The following is a 17900-nucleotide window of genomic DNA, read 5'->3' on the forward strand; positions in this document are numbered from 1 at the left end:
ATGGCAACCTTGACAGAATCACTTTCCTGTTCCCAGCAGCACTGTTACTTAACAGGTTAAAACAATAGTTCTAAAAATTAAATTTCATCATGGACAAAACTCTATGTTGTTCATGCCTGGATGCCGATTTTTGCGCTTAACTACATTAAAAGGTAATATCATAAAGATCTGGCAACTTGAAACTCAAAGGTTGCAGTGAATTATTGTTATTATTGTAACTGTTTGGTTTCTGTCCTATTTATTTCCTCTTCTTTCAAGCAGGACTTTATTAAAACCGAATCTCTTCTTGGAATCCACAGTACTGCAACCTGTAGTTTCTTCATGTTATTGTACATGTTTCTGACCTCTTCTGCACTCCTGTGCATGTTCCTCTAATTTTGGTATTTCTTGCTAGAAATCACAGCAGGATTTGCATTAAAAGCATTTAATGGGAGGGCCTGAAACAATCAGAGGTGCAGAAAGCAGCATATTGATTTATTTGTTTAATTCAGTAAGCTAGGAAAATCCAGGAAAACTATGCTAAAACAAGCAGAAAAGGTTCTAGCTTCCAGGCATCTTTTGTTTTATCACCCTGACAGGCCATCTGGAAGCATTTTGCAGACTGGCCACCACTGGGTTCATATGTTACAGAGCAATTTAGCAATAGATACTAGTGACAAGTGGCAGCATCTGTCATTGCTATAGCCAGATTCATTAAAAATATACATATATATATAAATGTATGAGCCTTCTCTCATTTTTCATGTTTGATCATGCTTTTATTTGTTCATTCAGTATTATATTAAGAATTTTTGGACATCGCAGGTTCTGATCCATGGCTGCCAGTGGAATCCTGACACCAGAGTCCTGTCCCTGCCTTTCCCTGAACCTTCTGACTTTTACATTGCACTTTTCACCCTGAAGAATTTCTAAATGCTCTTCATTCAGGCTTGGACTGAACTCGTCAGGGGAAAAAGAAGCTTCATTAGATTCCACCAGACTGGATAATTCTACAGCATCTCACCTCCCCTGAGGGAGGTTTAAACACTATCTTTGTGTTCTGGCTTCCAGAGGGCTCAGAGCTGAAGAAACTTTAAATCCATCACTTTGTCTGAGGGACTTGCCTCCTGCAGAAGCATGTGACCTTGTCTGCTGTCTTCTACAGCTTGAGTTTACATGTAACGCATTGTCTGTATTTTGCTTCTGTTTTAAGAACAAGAACACGATTTGAGTTACCCCAGCAAAATCAGGGATATGTAGCAAATTTAAGGAGGACAGCATATAAAATGAGCTGAGGCAGCTGGGTATATCAGAAGGATGCATACCATAGCCAAGAAGCCCCTAGCTGCTCTCACCTACTGTGAGGCAACAATTATACAGGCAACATCAGTAAGTAAAAGCACTTTCGTATGTAGTCCCCATGGTGCATTTGCAAAGAAACAGGAATTGAGTCCAGTTGCCTCAGGAGAAGCAACTGGGTAGTCCTAGTACCTGAATAAAGTGCTGAAAGTCTAAAGCTCTTAGAGGCATTCCTGAAAAATATAGATGGTGAAGTTGAAAATGTACAGGACAAAGAAGATCCTGTTAGAATTTGAACCACAGGCTCCAGTTTGGATCCAAAGGTTAAATGACTGAAGTCATTAATTCAAAGCTCCTCAGCCCTACCCTGTCAAGGTCAGCTTTAGACAAGAGGGCTGGGAAGTCCCACAGGTGCTGGAAATTCAGGGGTTCTTTTGCCATATCAACAGTGAAATAAGCAAGATCAAGACATGGACACATACATTTGCCTTGTGATCATCCATACTATTAAGCTGCCAGCATAATCCTGAGCATGGTTTTGTTCTAGCTTTCTCTCAGACTGTGACTTGCTACAGCGATGGGAGCCATACCCAAAAAGCAGCTTGGGCACGTAACTTAGCCATATGGATGTGAGCTGTTCTGTGTCACTTAGGCTTAGGGCCAGAAATTAGATCTTGGTTCCCATATACAGTCAAAGATTTTGAGGCCATTGATAAGGCCAGTTTACATCAGTCTTTATCTATAAAGATTTTGTAATTAGTAATATAAGGATGAAATTGAACAACATAAAAGTCAAGTTGTATACTAAGAAATGCCTCTGAAAAGTTAGATTTATGTAGTTATAAAGATGTTCAAGAGACAGTTATAAAATGCAAGTTATACAGAGGAAGGCACAGCTGTACCACTCTTTTAAATAATTTTAAAATGGAATGAATGAAGCCTAGAAAAATATACTGTAAGCCACATTTACGTAACTGTCTGGTTGGGCAGAGTGTATGAAAAATATACATTATCGCATATGAACAGCTCATGACCATTCTGACTTTTTGGCTCTCTCGTGGCTTCCTGCACTGATGAGTCCACAGGATGACATTATAACCCCACCTGTTCTGTCACTGCCTTAGAAAAATATTATGTGCACTAAAGGGGATGTTGTAGAGGATGTGCCATGAATTGAACACTAAGCAGCTTAGATAAATAGCAAGACATGAGGAAAGATGGCAATGGAAAACATTTTGTGAGAGAGCACTTCAACCAAGCAGTTCCACTCTATTTCCATTATCTCTATCCTTCAGAAAACTGCAGAGAAGAGGAAAAGCAAAGGTGATACTTTACTTGAAGAGATCTATCAGGATGATAACAATGTCCTTATCCACTTCCTCCATCCCTAGGTCTGTGCTGACATCAACTGGAGAGCCACACATGATGATCACTATAGATTGGGCAAAAATGGAGACAGATTGGTGAAAAGTACAGACAAGAAGAGGACATTTGCCTGCTCCCCCATGCTTGAGTGGAAGGCAGCAGAGCAATGCTGAGCACATTACCTGTGCTGTGCCACGACCCAGGCACAGAGCTACAGCTTCTCTGCCGTAAGACAGGGATATTTGAGGGAAAGTAGTAAAAGTTGCCTCAACACCTGCACCATTTTCTGTCTGATTGCACCAGAACACTACCGTTTTCCCACTCAGATAACCATTAGCAGTTCTGATGCCATATGGGCTACTGAACATGACCCTTTTTCAGTTAAATGGCATTTGAGTAATAGTTTCATTGGCTTACCTATTACTCTTGCACTCAGCTGGCCTGCTGATGCCAGGTGCTTAATCTTGGGAGAAGATGAGGTATTTACTCAGCCATTTTTCTAGTTTAGGTGGGTCACTTCCAGAAGAAGTGCCCCTAGATGGCACAACTGAGGCCAATATCAATATATGTACCAGGGCTGCAAACACAGGAATGTTAGGGAGTTAAGCATTTTTGTAGTATCTAAGGCCCTTCTTTGGAGGAGTTGTGATTCCTGGATTTCTGAATCTTGTGCCTAGATGGGATAATTCACCCCAAAGGCTCTCTGGAACCAGGATTTCCCCCCATATTTTGTGGGGATGGAGAGAGGAATCTAGGAACTTTGTGCCATTTTTTGTTTACATCCTTGTGAATTGGTGTATCTGTTTTCTTCATCATTTCTGTGGAAAGCCTATACCTGAAATGTAATAAAGGGACACGTTTGATTTCCTGGGAAAAATCAACCTGGGAAACCAACAGTGCACCCTCAGCCCCCTCTACCCCTCCCTGTCTCCTCCTCCCCCCTTCTTTTACCATTGCTTTTTCGGTTTGGATCTTTCACGGTTTTTTGGAGCTGCTCTGGAGTCCTTAGAATCTCTTTGTACTTCAGTTTTTCGGAGAAGAGTGTGATTCCAGCATCTAGTGCATTAATATACCTGACACAAGGGAGCACAGATACCGTCAGAAAATGGCTAATTCCTCACTTTCTCCTAAATAAGCCAAAATGTGAGATAGGCTGTTTACAGCACACAAGAGGGTTCGTAAGGCAGTATGGAATATTTTTTTTCTGCAGCAATAGAAGAGATAAAATCAATACAGAGCATGAAAGACTTAGAAGTGTTACCAAAGTCACCCAGAGGTATATGAACATGGCTGTACAAATGATGTAATAAGACACTAACAATTAAGAAAGGAAATCAGGGATATGGGGAAATTATAGTAAGTGAGACTAACTGTGAGGCAGACCAAGGAAGGTTTGCTGTTTTAAGACATTAGTGGTAATCTTAGAAGACACATGTGAAGGTTCAAAGGAGTAAAAGGGAGCTGCAGAAAGAACTGAGATAGAAAACACACATGTACCATGACTGCGAGAGAAGTGAAGGAAGGTTAAGTAGCAACAAAAAAACCCTGTACTTAGTCAGTTAAACCCTGAAAGGGAAAAGTGAGAACAGCAAAAAAACCACAACCAAGTAAGTAAAAGCTAACTAAAAGATTAAGCAAAACCAGCCAACTCCTAAATCCTATTCTTGGCTCAGCACTTTGTATCTGAGAAGAGACATTCTGTCTGAAATAAAGTTAATGCAGAGAGAAAAATCAAAAGAAATTCCTTTGTTTTAAAAATGCTTAACTTTTAATTTAGCATCACTGTGATCCCAGTCCTATAAACTACTAAGTATATTTTGCTTCCCATTAATTTACAGGAACATATCCATAGTTGAGACATAACCTGATTTAGCTGTCACTGTGGGTATTCACTTATTCGTATACATATATAGGGAAGAAAATTAGCCCATGCAGTATAACTTGTACTTTAGCAAAAATTCATTTTTTAAATTAGACAGTTCATAAACTTTCAGGCTGACAGTTTCTATTAAAGCAGAATGAGGTGCATTTTTACAACTATATTAGTATGAAAAATGGGCAGAGGTAAAAAATTAATTTTAAATTTAAAATTTCTTTGTTAATTCAACATTAAAGAAAAGGAATGTGAACAATTCTGAAGTCAAGATCCTGAACAGAAATATTAATGAAGACCAAGTAAGAAACACTTGGTAAATAATTTACATGCATAGACTTCCTTGAAAGATATGAAGCCTGCAGGATTAAAGGGATTTAGCTAAAGTATGTGTAGCTGTATTCAGCAACTACATCTGCAAACATGGAGAAATAGGAAGTGTAGTAAGAGTTAAGTGAAGTGCACTGATGTTTCAAAGCATCAAAGAGAGGTAATCATAGCATTATCTGATTAAGTTGCTATCTAGACTAAAAAAGAAGGAGCAAACAATAAAAGACCCAAAATATCTACAAAACAGTGAATTGGAAATTGTTTTTTATTCCCCTTAATTCAGAAACAAAAAAAAAACACCCAAATTCTGTATACAAAACATTCTGTAGGTACATGCTTACCTCACTCTGAAGAAAACAGTCATAAATTTAACTTAATATTCTGCAAGTTCCTCAGGTTATGAATTGGAAAGATAAATAATAGCTATTTCCATGAATTCTTGGCAGCCTTTGAGCTACATTTGTAGAATTAGTAGAAGAAACTAGTTTGTTTGGGTTTTTTTTACTTAATCAGTATTTCATGTCCCAAAATTAAGAAAAAAAAAATCAAAAGAGTATAGAAACACTCCAAGCTGAAAATTGAACAAAAGCCAATAATGGAAAAGTAGTGATAAATATCAGTATATTAAAGAGTCTATTTGACTAAAAACAGCCTTTGATTTTAGCCAAGCAAAAAACCCAACATTCTTGAGACTCAAGTACAGGCTGACATTTCAGATCACAAAGCGAAAACTGTCTCCTCTGCTCCAAACTGGTGAGAGCATAGCTTAAACTCTGCAATCACTGAAGATCATTTTGTTCAAAGAAAGATACAGTTTGAACTCTGAAAATGCTTCTTAGTAACAGTACTGTCCATAGATTGAAGTCTTTAATGTGGAGAAACTACGAGAGTAACGAGAAACTGATAACACCTGACCTAAAAAGGCATCTATGGAGAGCCTCTCATGTCACACTATTTACATCAAGGATGCAATAAACAGGTATTTCCAGCAGGGACAACAGGCTATGCTGTCCACAGCAAAAGCCAAGGCTTGAGCGTACTGGAAAGTAGTCCAAATGAAACATTCAGATACACAGTGCAGCTAAAGGGTATAATTCATGTTTTCTTTCTCTCATTCTTTATAGCTGTAAGGCACCTCCCAAAGTGTAGGACTCAAAGGACAGCTTGTAAAAGCCATATCCAAGGATGGAGATGGAGTTTATTAACAGCCACATCAGAGATAGATCCGGTTCTTACCAGAGGCATGGCTCCGAGTTTTCATTCCTTTTGTAAATGTAAACAGATTCCCAGGTTATAGTTTTGAATGGTAGCTGAGATTCTTTCCAAAAATAATAGAAGAAGTCATTCACTTTCCTGGCTGGGGTCAGAAGGCGTGTTAGGTTTACTTTGTAGTCACACGACAGTCCAAAACTCCCTACAGAGATCAGGGGCAGGCTCAGTACTGTTTCAACTCTGAAGGAAGAGACAAGAGAATAAGTTTGAACAGATTCCTGTCACACCAAAGCAGCTAACATATGATTTCCACCCTCATCTCCCTCTTCTCTTGTGCCCTGCATTGGTTTAACAGCAATTTTAACCTGAAACAGAAGGTTTCCCAAGAACACAAGAAGATTTGAGGTCACGATAAGGCCCTGTTGAACTGGTCCAGGCAGCTTCCCTCACTTCCCCCAGTTTCTCCTGCCCTTTTGGGTACCATGCACCATTTGAGCCCAAGGGCTGGGACAGGAGTCCAAAGACTTGAGGACCCATCCAATTCTGCTCCCTGGCTGCCATTAACATGGGATGGATTTGATCTTTTTATTGGGGCAGTGCTGAAGGGTGACAGCTTTTTGCCATCAAAAAAGCTTTACCCCTATAACTCAAAGGAAAACTCTATTAGTTTCACTATGGCATATTTTAGGAGCTGTACAACAGCAGCAAACAGGAAGAAAAACTAAGGCAACCCTCTGCTGGCAGGAAATTTGTAAAAGGTAATTTTTATCCACAGAGACAATAAGTTTTTAAGGATAAAAGTATTTTCCTAGATGCTGCATTCTTATCAGGCTAGATTAAAAATATTTTAGGCCTTGTATGGTGTTTCTTTAAGACAGGCAATTTTGCCTGCAAAAGACATGGCTATTAGAGTTGTTTGCATTATTGTAACAAAACTTTATTTTCTAGGTAAAGTACACTTACAAGTTACAGGGTTTATGCTTGTTGCAACAGAAACAGGCACAGATGACGTAATAAGTAATGTCAGGGAGAGTATTTCACTAATGAAAAAGACATTATTATGTTTGAACTTAGAACAGAAAAGAATAGACTGTTTCAGTTGGAAGGGATCTACAACCATCATCTAGTCCAACTGCCTGACTAATTCAGAGCTGACCAAAAACTGAACTGTGTTGTCTCTTAAACACTGACGGGCTTGGGGCATCAACCATCTCTCTAGGAAGCTTGTTCCAGTGTTTTGACTAATGTCTTGGTAGAGAAACACTTCCAAATGTCCAATCTAAATCTCGCCTGGCACAGCTTTGAACCATTACCATGCTTCCTACCACTGGATACCAATGACAAGAGCTCAGCACCTCCCTCTACCTCCCCTCCTCAGGAAGCTGTAGAGAGCAATGAGGTTGCCCCTCAGCCTCCTGTTCTCCAAACCAGACAAACCCAAAGTCCTCAGCCACTCCTCGCGGAACATGCCTTCCCGCCTTTCACCAGCTTTGTTGGCCTCCTCTGGATGCATTCAAGGACCTTTAAATCCTTCTGAAATTGTTTGAGGCCCAGAAGTGCAAACTGCTTAAGGTGAAGCTACACTGAATACAGCCGGATAATCACCTCTTTTAAACAGCTGATTATACTATCTTTGGTCCTCCCCAGGATGCAGTTTGCCCTCTGGGCTGCAAGGGACCACTGCTGACTCCTGTTGAGCCCGTTGTTGACCAGCACACCGTTTTGCAGGGCTGATTTCCAGCCACTCCTCTCCCAGCTTATACTTGTGCCCAGCATTACTCTGTCCTAAGTGCAGAATTGTTAAATTTGGAAAGCATTACATTTTCAGAATTTGGATTTGTTAACTTTCATCCCATTAACAATTGCCCAGTGATTCCCTGAATCACAGATGATGACGAAGTTGGAGGTAGACAGTCAGGCTAATTCCAAATGCTTGTTACTTCCGCTGCTCTGTCACATCCCAGCTGATGCTGTGTATATGGACCTCTTGCAGTTAACACTCAGTGTCATTGAATATCCATCTGACAAACCAAATACGAAGATGAAATACAGACAGTGGCAGCCAAGCACAGGTAGCAGCCAGGCTGCTGCAGGCTCTGCACACTCCCAGCCCACTGCCCATAAGTGCCCTCCCCACAGCGTCCTGCCCACACTTAAAGTGCTGTAAAGTAAGGCACTTGTCCTGATTCACAAAGGTATTGCACCATGGGCAAAAGCCAGCTGCCTGCTTGTTAGTGTCCTTCATTGCTTTGCATAAACTTCCCCTACCCATATTTTATGCTGATTTATCTGCGTCAGAGTCAGAGGAAAATACTTCAGCACCATTCTGGGCAGCTCCATATCCAGCAGTTAGAAAAGCAAATATAAGGCTAGGAGGTACAATGAATAAAACAGGGCATATTGCATAGTATTTTACCACAGTCCTATATATATAAGATTTATTCTTTTTATGCTTATATAGATCAATCACATGCATTCACCAGTAACATTGTACTAATTTCTGGTCATACCACTCAAAGAAAAGCATAGAGGTAAAAACAGATAAAGCTTGAGGTAGAAGTGCCTCATCTTCCCGGTATCTCTCAGTGAAACTGAAAGGTTACCAAAGTTTAAAAAGGGAGGTGATTCACATGATACGGATTTGTATGTTATGACTGATATGAGTTTTTTTAACTGATTTATGCTACAAGTCTGCAGATTCAGCTTATACTTTTCCTAGTATCTGAGAATCAACATATTAATGTATAATATAGTATAGAATAGAATCATAGAGGTTGATTTATAATACAATAGTAGACATTTCATTCTTCAGGAATGCTTCCTCAGGCAGGGGAGCTGGGGTTAAATTGACTGCTTCCTATCTAAACACACTTTACTGAAGATGGTTGGGGTTTTGGGATCTTCTCTTGACACATATAACTCCGGCCCCTCTCAATGACTGAACATCCACCCAGAAGGACCCAACAGCTGCAGTGCTGTGATGTTTACATGCGTCTAACTAATATCTCTTTCCTGCTGCAGTTGCTGAAGAGTTGAGTTTTTTAAGCTGTTTATCAACTTACAGTCAGCAATTAGAAAAGTTTCCCTTCTAGCACTGGGATTTCATCAATGTGCTTTGGAATGGGTTTTTCTTCTCCCTACCAAACATAGTGGCTATGCATAGAAATCTTATTGCCTTGACTATATACCTTGAGGTGTCTGATGTAGCCTAACCCAAACATCTTTGCTGGCTTTTTGTACAGAAAACAATTTTGTTCAGCAATTGATATTTTTAAGAACACAATATTAGGGGAAGAAGTGGTACTTACGAGACCATTTGATAGGTGGCGTAAGTGCAAGCGGGTCCTATGACAACACAACCAAGCGTGCCACTATTCTGCAAAGGATCAGAAAGGGTCAGTAGTGGGGATAGAGCAGAGGACTGGCCAAAAGAGGAGGATGGAAAAATAAAGAAAACTTGAGGATCTGAGAAGTCAAAGAATTGAGCCAGCAAAATCAAGAACAGAGTAGCAAAGGAGCTACAGAAAGGTTAAAAGAACAAACCTAGAGTGAAAGAGGGAGGAATCACAGAAAGCTAAGAAAAGGCAAAGGACAGAATAGTGCCTGTAAATAGGACCTTCATTAAGGGAGAGACAGCAAGTTAGGATTAAAATGTTTCAATTGCTACAACTGCACATATGAAATTACACAAACCAGAATTGCTTGCATTTGCAGAAGACAGAGTGGTTGGAATTATAGGATACTCTGTATCAGAAAAATTATTAGTTATGTGCATATGAAGTTTGTATGAAAAAAATTAAAACCTTTCATGACCATCAAATGAGGCCTGACCAGTAGCTTTGTGTGTTATGAGGGACTTCTTATCAAAGACTATTGCATGTGCTCATAAATCGCTAGATTTGAGAATTCACATTGGATTGACAAAGCTTCACTTAGAGGAAACAGTTATTAGACATGACAAAATCTACTGAAACACAGCTTCTTGTAAGGCACCAGTTCTAACTGAAGCTTTTCTGCACACTAGGGCATTCAGCTAGTTTCTTCCATGTGACTTCTGTGATTTCTAGTAAGAAGTGAGCACTTCATCTTTGCCCTTTGGGCATAGTTCCATATGCATTTCTTTGCTATCAGTGCCAGCCTAATCTCTCTGCAGGCATGTTCCCATCCTCACAGAGCTATCTCCTTTGTGTATTCGTGTAAACCAATGGTGAACCAGATCAGGGTCTGATTCAGTTGGAAATGGACCTTTTCTGCTCTGCTTGGGCTGTTTGAGGGTTTGGAGTTGTTGTTGGTTTTTTTTTTCTTGGTTGTGTTTTGCTTTGTTATTGACTATGTGGCCATTTGAAGAGCTGTGCAGATGCAAAAAAGAGGACAAAGTAAGCATAGGAAAAGAGTCCCGAAGCTGAAGGCTGCTGGTACTGCCCCAAATGTCTAATGACAGCCCCCAGCAAGAATCTCTCTCCAGTATTTGCCTGCTTGTCTCCACAAAACCTACAGGAACACCTCCTCTGAAAACTCCACTTCTCTGTCAAATTTGTTTGAAACTGAACAACAGGATCAAAAGCTAACAAGGAAAGACACAGACACGTATGCGTGCACGCATACAGAAAGAAACAAGTCTTGTCTTCTTAGGAAATCAACTAAAAGAATCCTGCTACTCACATAAATTTGCTTGATGAGCTCCACACCTTCACAGGTGCTGGTACGACAGCCTTGTGAGACATAGAGTGATGAGGTAAAGCTGTGGAAAGTGGCACTGACTGTAACATTTTCTTCTGTAATGCAAACACAAAAGTAAACAGCATTATGAGTTGCAGATAATTACTAATACACAGGTCTGAGCAGTCTTCTTCTAGGTTGTCTCCCACCAAAAACCTCCGAGAAAGTCCATGTACCACCTAACCCCCACTGCTTAGGATGAGACTGTAAAATTTGCTCCAAAATTTGCAGTGTGGACTGTTGACTTCTATTGTTGAGCCTTAGTACTTTCAATACAAAGTACTTTTAGTGTTAGCCATTATTAGAGACATTTTTTAAGACTCTGTATGAAGTAACTGAGAGACCACTTTCCAATGAAATTGACAAAGTCTCTTCAAGTAGAGGGCAGAAAGGGAATAGATACCATTTTTCTGGAACCCCTTTCCCCATGATATTCTAGAGAATGATAGTAGATTGGTGATATTGAAAGAAGAAGTAACATATAAAAATAAATACAAGCATCTTCTGCAGTGATCCTAAATGAAGGAAAAACAGAGAGACTGCACATTCTTCACACTTCAAGTCATAATGTGGGAAACAGATGAGGTCAAGGCAAAAATTGTTTTCAGAAAGTACAAGCTAATACAGTCAGGAGAGGAAGCAAGGTCATCCCAGTTTCCGCACTAGATGGATCACTGGTCTTGTCTGATCCAGTTCAGCAATTCCCATATTTCAAATCCCAACTGAATATCTCCAGAAAAGCATGCAGGAAGAATCAGCCCAAACACCATGAAAGCAAATATGGTTCTGCCCATTTGTGGGCAAAACTTCTGTTTTTACAGAGGGAGGTCATTGTTTCTGTAAGATCTATATAAATTGAACAGTTAAGCAGAGAGCCTGTTGGAGGAGCAGTTTGCTGGAGGTCAGATGAGTAGAAAGCTGTGGCACAAAGTGTCACAAGGAACCACAGCAGGAGAAGAATAACCAACACCTGTCATCTTACCTCTCAGCTGGACTTCATTTTGTACCCTTTTCAAGGCTTGCTTCACAGCTAATTTCAAATTATCAGTAGTTGATGGGAAGTCCGAGTAATTCATAAGCATTACATTGATCACGTAATGATTACTGCTACATTCATTTGAACAAACTTGCTGCAGCAGCTGAAGTGAGAAAAACAAAGGCCCAAGGGCCAGACCCAACATCTGTTTCTTCATTACTGTTCAGTTTAGATCCATTGTGTGTGCTCTCTCTTTTCTGTTTCCCTTCCAACCCTCTTCCTTTCAGATACTCTACATTGGTTTTGTTCCTGGATGGGACGAAAGAGATCTCCAGACCGTAGATTCAAAGACAGGCTGTATTATCCTTCTCTCAGGCACTTCCCTATCCCCCTACCCACCTCCACCTCTGCCTGTCCCTCCAGTGTGCTAGGTGCGCTTCTGTTTGTGACAAACTAACAACAGCAAAACTCAGGAAAGGAGAGAGGCTAAAGGTTGCTGTGAATGTTTGCTCATGGTAAGGTTGAGGCTATAAAACTGAAACATTACCTGAAACCTTGTCCTGTAAGGGCACTAACTCTTCATCAAGCGGATGAGCTGAGAGAAGGCAGAGGAGGGGACAAATGGACTGTAAAGACAACTCTTTTAAATGGAAATAAAATACAAGGTTAATTAAAGCCTGGAGGAAAACAGATGCTTACTTCATGTTTGCATTGCCCTACATCTCTGGTTAAATTGCCACACCATTTCTGGTGGCTAGGCTCATAAATCAATGGTATATTTTCTTCTGTGATAAGAAACCAATTCTATTCCTTTGGCTTTTACCATTGAAACACTTTTTGTGTGGCAAAAATGTCTGACTTGCAATCCTCCAGACCAAAGCCTTTGTTTTTACTTACAGAGTAGGCTCAGCACAAAGTTTGTTCATACTCATCCAGCATTACGCACCAGAGCACCCCAGGTCTGCCCTAGACACATTGCTCTCTGGCAGCACAGGTCTCACTGCCCATTGCTTCTTTGTAAGACTCTACAAATGGGGCCCAAACATACTCACACTTAATGTGATTCAACCTCTTGCATCACACAAGGATTAGCAAAGCTGAAGGCCACATCTCAGATCTGTGGGACCAAAGCTAAATTTTAAATGGCATCGCTAAAAGCCATGCACTGAAGGGCTCTGTGCTATCACTTCTGTGTAGGGTTCTTGGTCTTTCCTGAATATTGAATGGCCTCAGGGAAGGCAGATAGAATGAAAGGAAGACAAACATCCACAAGCCTTATGGGTAAGTCTGGGCTCAAAGGAGAACTGCAAGACAAAAGGAATCAACAGGCAAATCTAAATAAAGTAGTGAGTGTGACTGGTTTGAATTTGAGGTGTTTATGCAAGCCTACATCAGCTTCTTATTTTCTACTGAAACCTGGACTAAGGCTGTCAGATAATAAATCTGTTTACTTTTATTACCTTCCTGAAATAATTTTAAGAAAAACAAGCAAATAATGAAACAAGGAGGCACAAAAGTACAAAATGTAATCAGTTCTAAGTAATGTTAAGTTTGATGGCTTTGTAATGGAAAATAACTGCGGTGCTTTAAGGTAATTGACATAGTTTCAGGCCCTCAGGACCTCAGTACAAAAGGTGTGAGAAAAGCAGAATAGAAGGACAGGACCTGGGGATGGGGAGTATCTGGGGAGCTAGGAGATGTCCAGGGTGGGCACAGATAAACTAACTGATAAGTAAAAGGACAGGATGATTGCTATGCTTGAGGGGTTAATAACCCATTAAGCTGGTGTAAGCATCTACTAGGGAGTATCAGGGACTAGCAGATGTCCAGGATGAGAGCAGTTAAACTAACTGATAAGTAGAAGGCCAGGATGATTGCTATGTCTGTAATGTTAATTAAGCTTGTTGGGAAAAGTAAACGACCCTTAAAGACCACCACAGTTTTGTATGGATGCCGGAAACTTCTTGGAAAATGATGTAATATGCTCAGTGACCATATAAGGATGATCTGTATAGCAATTCGGGGACACACGTTAGGAGGAGCTATCCCCCGTGTCTCCCGGCGCCGCAATAAAGAATACCTGCTTGTCAACTTGAAACTCCGCTGGCAAGTTTGTTCTGGAGTTTTCTCCGAATCAATAATCAGCAGAAGTGTAAATAATAGTGCTTTCGGGTTTAAAATAGAACTGCAATTCCATGGTTTCTTTCAAAGCTGTATTTAAAGGGGGTTGAATACACTTCAAATATATTTGCATAGACATTTTATATGATTTTATTTTAATACCAAGTGATTATTGCTTGAATCTTTCTTACACCAGACAAGAAAGGAAAATGTAAGCCAGCATTCAAGAGCAGGCCTTGAACACCTCAGCAAATCTCATCTAGCATTTGTTATTAGTAATACAGTAATTCTTAATTAGCAGTCTGCCATTTAAATATCTGGAGTAGTATGGCTGGCTAGAGCCACACAATGAGAACGGAATATAGCTTTTCATGCTGAGATCATGGGCTCATCATGACCCCATTTAATAGGTATTTACAAATTCCTTGAAATTTCTCCCATATAAGTCAGCAGGAGATTTCTCATTAACTTCATCAAAGCAGAATTTGCAATTTTGTACTCTTTAGTACAAAATTTTTAGCCTATTTGAGAGAAACCATTCACTATCATGGATAATACAGGTAGAACTGAGTATTTTACACTGCTGGTGTATTCAGGAAGCATGTAATAGCACTGAGGTCTCCCTGGTTTTGTATCTATTAATGTATTTATTTGGTTTTCATAGCACCTTAAAAATACCCTTTAAAAACAAAAGGTAAAATCAACAATATCCTTGGCACAGCATTCCTTTTTAATCTTTTCCTTAACCCCTGCCTTCACAGTGCCACAGGGAGTCCCCAGACAGAACATGTTACAAATAAGTTGTTGACCTCTCAACTATTTAATTGCCCACTGTTTGTAGTCTCTCAGTGTCAAGTCCCATGAGCACACGTTTAGCATTAGGTGATGTGGAGCTGGAGGGTATGCAGCAGGAGGCTGCAGCTGGAATGAAGCAAGTGCTCCCTGGAACCTGCTGAGCACCGCACTTTCCCTTGTACCTCAGGGCTTTGCACATCAAACACAGTTGCCTGGCAGACTGATTAGTAACATCTGCTTCTTGGTGTGAGAGAGACAAAGAAAAGCTGCAGCATCATGCTGTAAATGTGAGAGTTACTGATACTAGAGGAGATCATAAGGAGAGAAGAAAAAGTAAATGAGTGAGTCATAAGTGTAAACCACAAAACTTGATGGGCCTGCTACAAGGAAAGCAAAAAAAATATTGTATATTTGTAATATACAGTTTGTTACTGCCTGTGCCTGAGAGATCTTTAGTCCCTGAGGAATAGAAGCGGTGAGACACCAATGCCAGTCCATTCATAGTGCCCTGGCTGCAGAATGAAGCTAAACCCCCTACGATCCCAGCTAACTTCATCTAATTCTTTTGCAAACTCCAGCCTAGCAATCTACAAAACCAAGAGGTTACCAGTGACACAGATCAGCCAGATACCCACAAAAATCTTCCATATCTCTTCAGGCCCCACTATCTCAGTAACTTTTCTCCAACTGTGAGCCAACTCTCACACTTCAAAGGTTAGTCAAGGAGGGATACAATTCAGAAACCTAGAAGCCAAGTTATGTGTCAGAGGAAAAGAAAAAAAGGCTTTTTGACTCCTACAGGCAACTGCAGCTTTAATTAGAAATACTGTCTTAGAACAGAATAGCATTGGAGCACCCTGAAGGCGATGCAAATGGCTCTGTCTACCCCTGAAAGGATGTGATGACATGGCGAAACAGAGCAAAAGTCTCAAACACCAGGAATATCTTGCCTAAGGTAACTTCTCCTGACACCTCCAGGATAACCCACAAAATTTATCCTAAAATATCTTTAAAGCACATCTTCTAGAACTACTTATTCTTTCTTATGAGTCAAGGTTTAATCACCTTCTAAGGAATACAGTGATAAGAAACTGCATCTGACATCCCCAGTGCATTTTTTCTGGCTGTGGTTCCTAGGCACCAGCTATTGCTACCGTCTTGTCAGAAAGTTAAAAATATCCTAGCATTGAATAGTTTCACTATGTGCAAGTATCTATCTAAAAAGACAGTTCTTAGGTGTACATCACCTTGAGTACCTCATCTCTGTAATCCTAGAATTATTAATAGCTGATGGTGGTCTACCCTTGAATCATTGAATACAAACCCTATAGTTTATCACTTATTCTGCCTTCAGAAGCACAGGAGCAAATAAGATTCAGATAGGCAGGCCCTACATTTATTCATCTGAAGACAGAATTCAGACCCTCACAAACAATACCTGTGCATATATTGCATAGTTACAAAACACCATAATAGATCTCTGTGGGTGTTCTTATAATCTGTGTTAGATTAGAAATACCATCCTAAATTAACTCACCAGAGAACTGTAGCATTGGTTTTAGTGAAAAGTGATTTTTAGTGCCTGATTCTACAGCACTATTTGTTTGTTCTGACTTCTGTTTTATTGGATAATAAACAACCAGATATTATAGGGTGTATATAAAACAGATAATCAGCACTGACTTCCTGATCTGAAACTACTCTGAGAGGTTTTCTCAGTCTTCTGGAATACTGAAAGACACATAGACAGGGAAAAAGAAAGCAAAAGAGCAAAAACCACGGAGTTTTTCCTCTAAGTCCCTCAGCCTGCTATGCCCTACAGAACATTTCTAGTCCTTTTTTAATGGTCCATGTGACAAGGCTTTCCTCATTTCATTGGTTTCTTTTTTGTACAGAGTCTGAGAGGCCTGAAAAATGGTAATGAGAGGACAACCTGAGCATCACAGAATCCCTTTGCCTATTCTGCTCATATTGTAAAAGTGCAACTGTATTCAGAACAAGGCACTTGTTCTGAATGCATCTCCAATTCCTTTACCATATTCATTTTTACTGTCACATGGCCTAATTTATTTTTTACTTAATTACAAATCATTATTTCCACTTGACTACTCGGGAGACGAGAAAACAGAGAGAAGATATGAAATGAAAACTTTGGAAAGCTCAGAAAAGCCAAAGAGTTACATGCATGTCCCAACTGCTCCCAGTCAGCCAAACTACTACTGTGGAAGTTAGAACAAATAGTGCTAGTAAGTCTGACAATAATGTAGACATATTATCAGTTCCTCTTTGGTACCAAAGACAATCAATGTTGCATTTTTCAAGCCATTATTTTGTAAAGAAACATGCATTGTGATACAATTGTCTTATTTTGCAGAATAAAATATTTGACAGTATCCTTTAAAATAGATTTTTTCCTACTTGCTACAATTATTTATTTTCTCACTGTCATTTAATTATGATTGTTATGATCAACTTACAAGTTTCACAATTGTACATTATCGTTTATATTCTCCAGAGCCAGGAACTTTTACAGTACACAAGAATCCAAGTTTCCATTAAAATAAGAGCAATGCTGCAAGTCTCCAGCATTGCAGAATTAGGAAACGTGAAAAATGGACATTTAAAAAAAAATCTGAAAAGACATGTAAATTAAAAGAACAGCAGATATATTTATGTATTTAATTCTTATTTTTTAAAAAAAGAGAAATTCCCTGGTTTCAGTGGCCGTGCCTGTATTTTTGAAAAACATGAAGTTGTCAATTTTGTTTATGTACAATACAGATTTTTTAATAGTAAAATTGCATGAGGTACTGTATGTTTCAATAAATGGCTTTATTTAGACAACAGGATAAATGTAGAAAAACTTTGATGTTTTCAAGTTCTATCCATTCTTAATATGACTGATTGCAAACTATTTTGTTTGCTTGGGGCTTTAATAATTTTTACCCTGTCATTAAAAATATTCAGGAAATCATGTTGAAGAAAAATGAAATAGAAATGTTTTAGTTTCCTCTTTTTTTCCAGTTTTATTAGAGGCTGGAATCCCAAATGTGATGACAGACAGAAAAGAAAAGATTACAGTATGTCTGTGTTTATTTAATGTCAGTAACTTACAGGTCTAGCCTGTATAGTATAAAGATGTTTTTAACTTTCAGTATTACAGAACACCAATGACATGGTATATTTTTTTCTCTTTTAAATGGTTTTTACAATCTTTCTACTGTCCAGATT

General features: G+C 39.4%; 1 protein-coding gene across 1 annotated transcript in view; it reads right to left on the bottom strand.

Moving 5' to 3' along the window:
* The window catches only part of GUCY2C (guanylate cyclase 2C), a 44450-nt gene extending 32480 nt beyond the window's left edge, over positions 1-11970 (bottom strand). Inside the window, exons 1-6 of the mRNA XM_057430475.1 lie at positions 11760-11970; positions 10721-10833; positions 9367-9434; positions 6083-6298; positions 3595-3716; positions 2614-2710 (exon numbers count right to left, since the gene is read on the bottom strand). Coding sequence (XP_057286458.1) covers positions 2614-2710; positions 3595-3716; positions 6083-6298; positions 9367-9434; positions 10721-10833; positions 11760-11970 — 827 coding nt within the window. The remainder of the gene's footprint in view (positions 1-2613; positions 2711-3594; positions 3717-6082; positions 6299-9366; positions 9435-10720; positions 10834-11759) is intronic.
* Between the last annotated feature and the right edge of the window lie 5930 nt (positions 11971-17900).

The sequence above is a fragment of the Pezoporus wallicus genome, unplaced genomic scaffold (assembly GCF_028554395.1).
Source record: "Pezoporus wallicus isolate ANWC-B61680 ecotype Strahan unplaced genomic scaffold, APGP_CSIRO_Pwel_v1 scaffold_3294, whole genome shotgun sequence".
NCBI lineage: Eukaryota > Metazoa > Chordata > Aves > Psittaciformes > Psittacidae > Pezoporus > Pezoporus wallicus.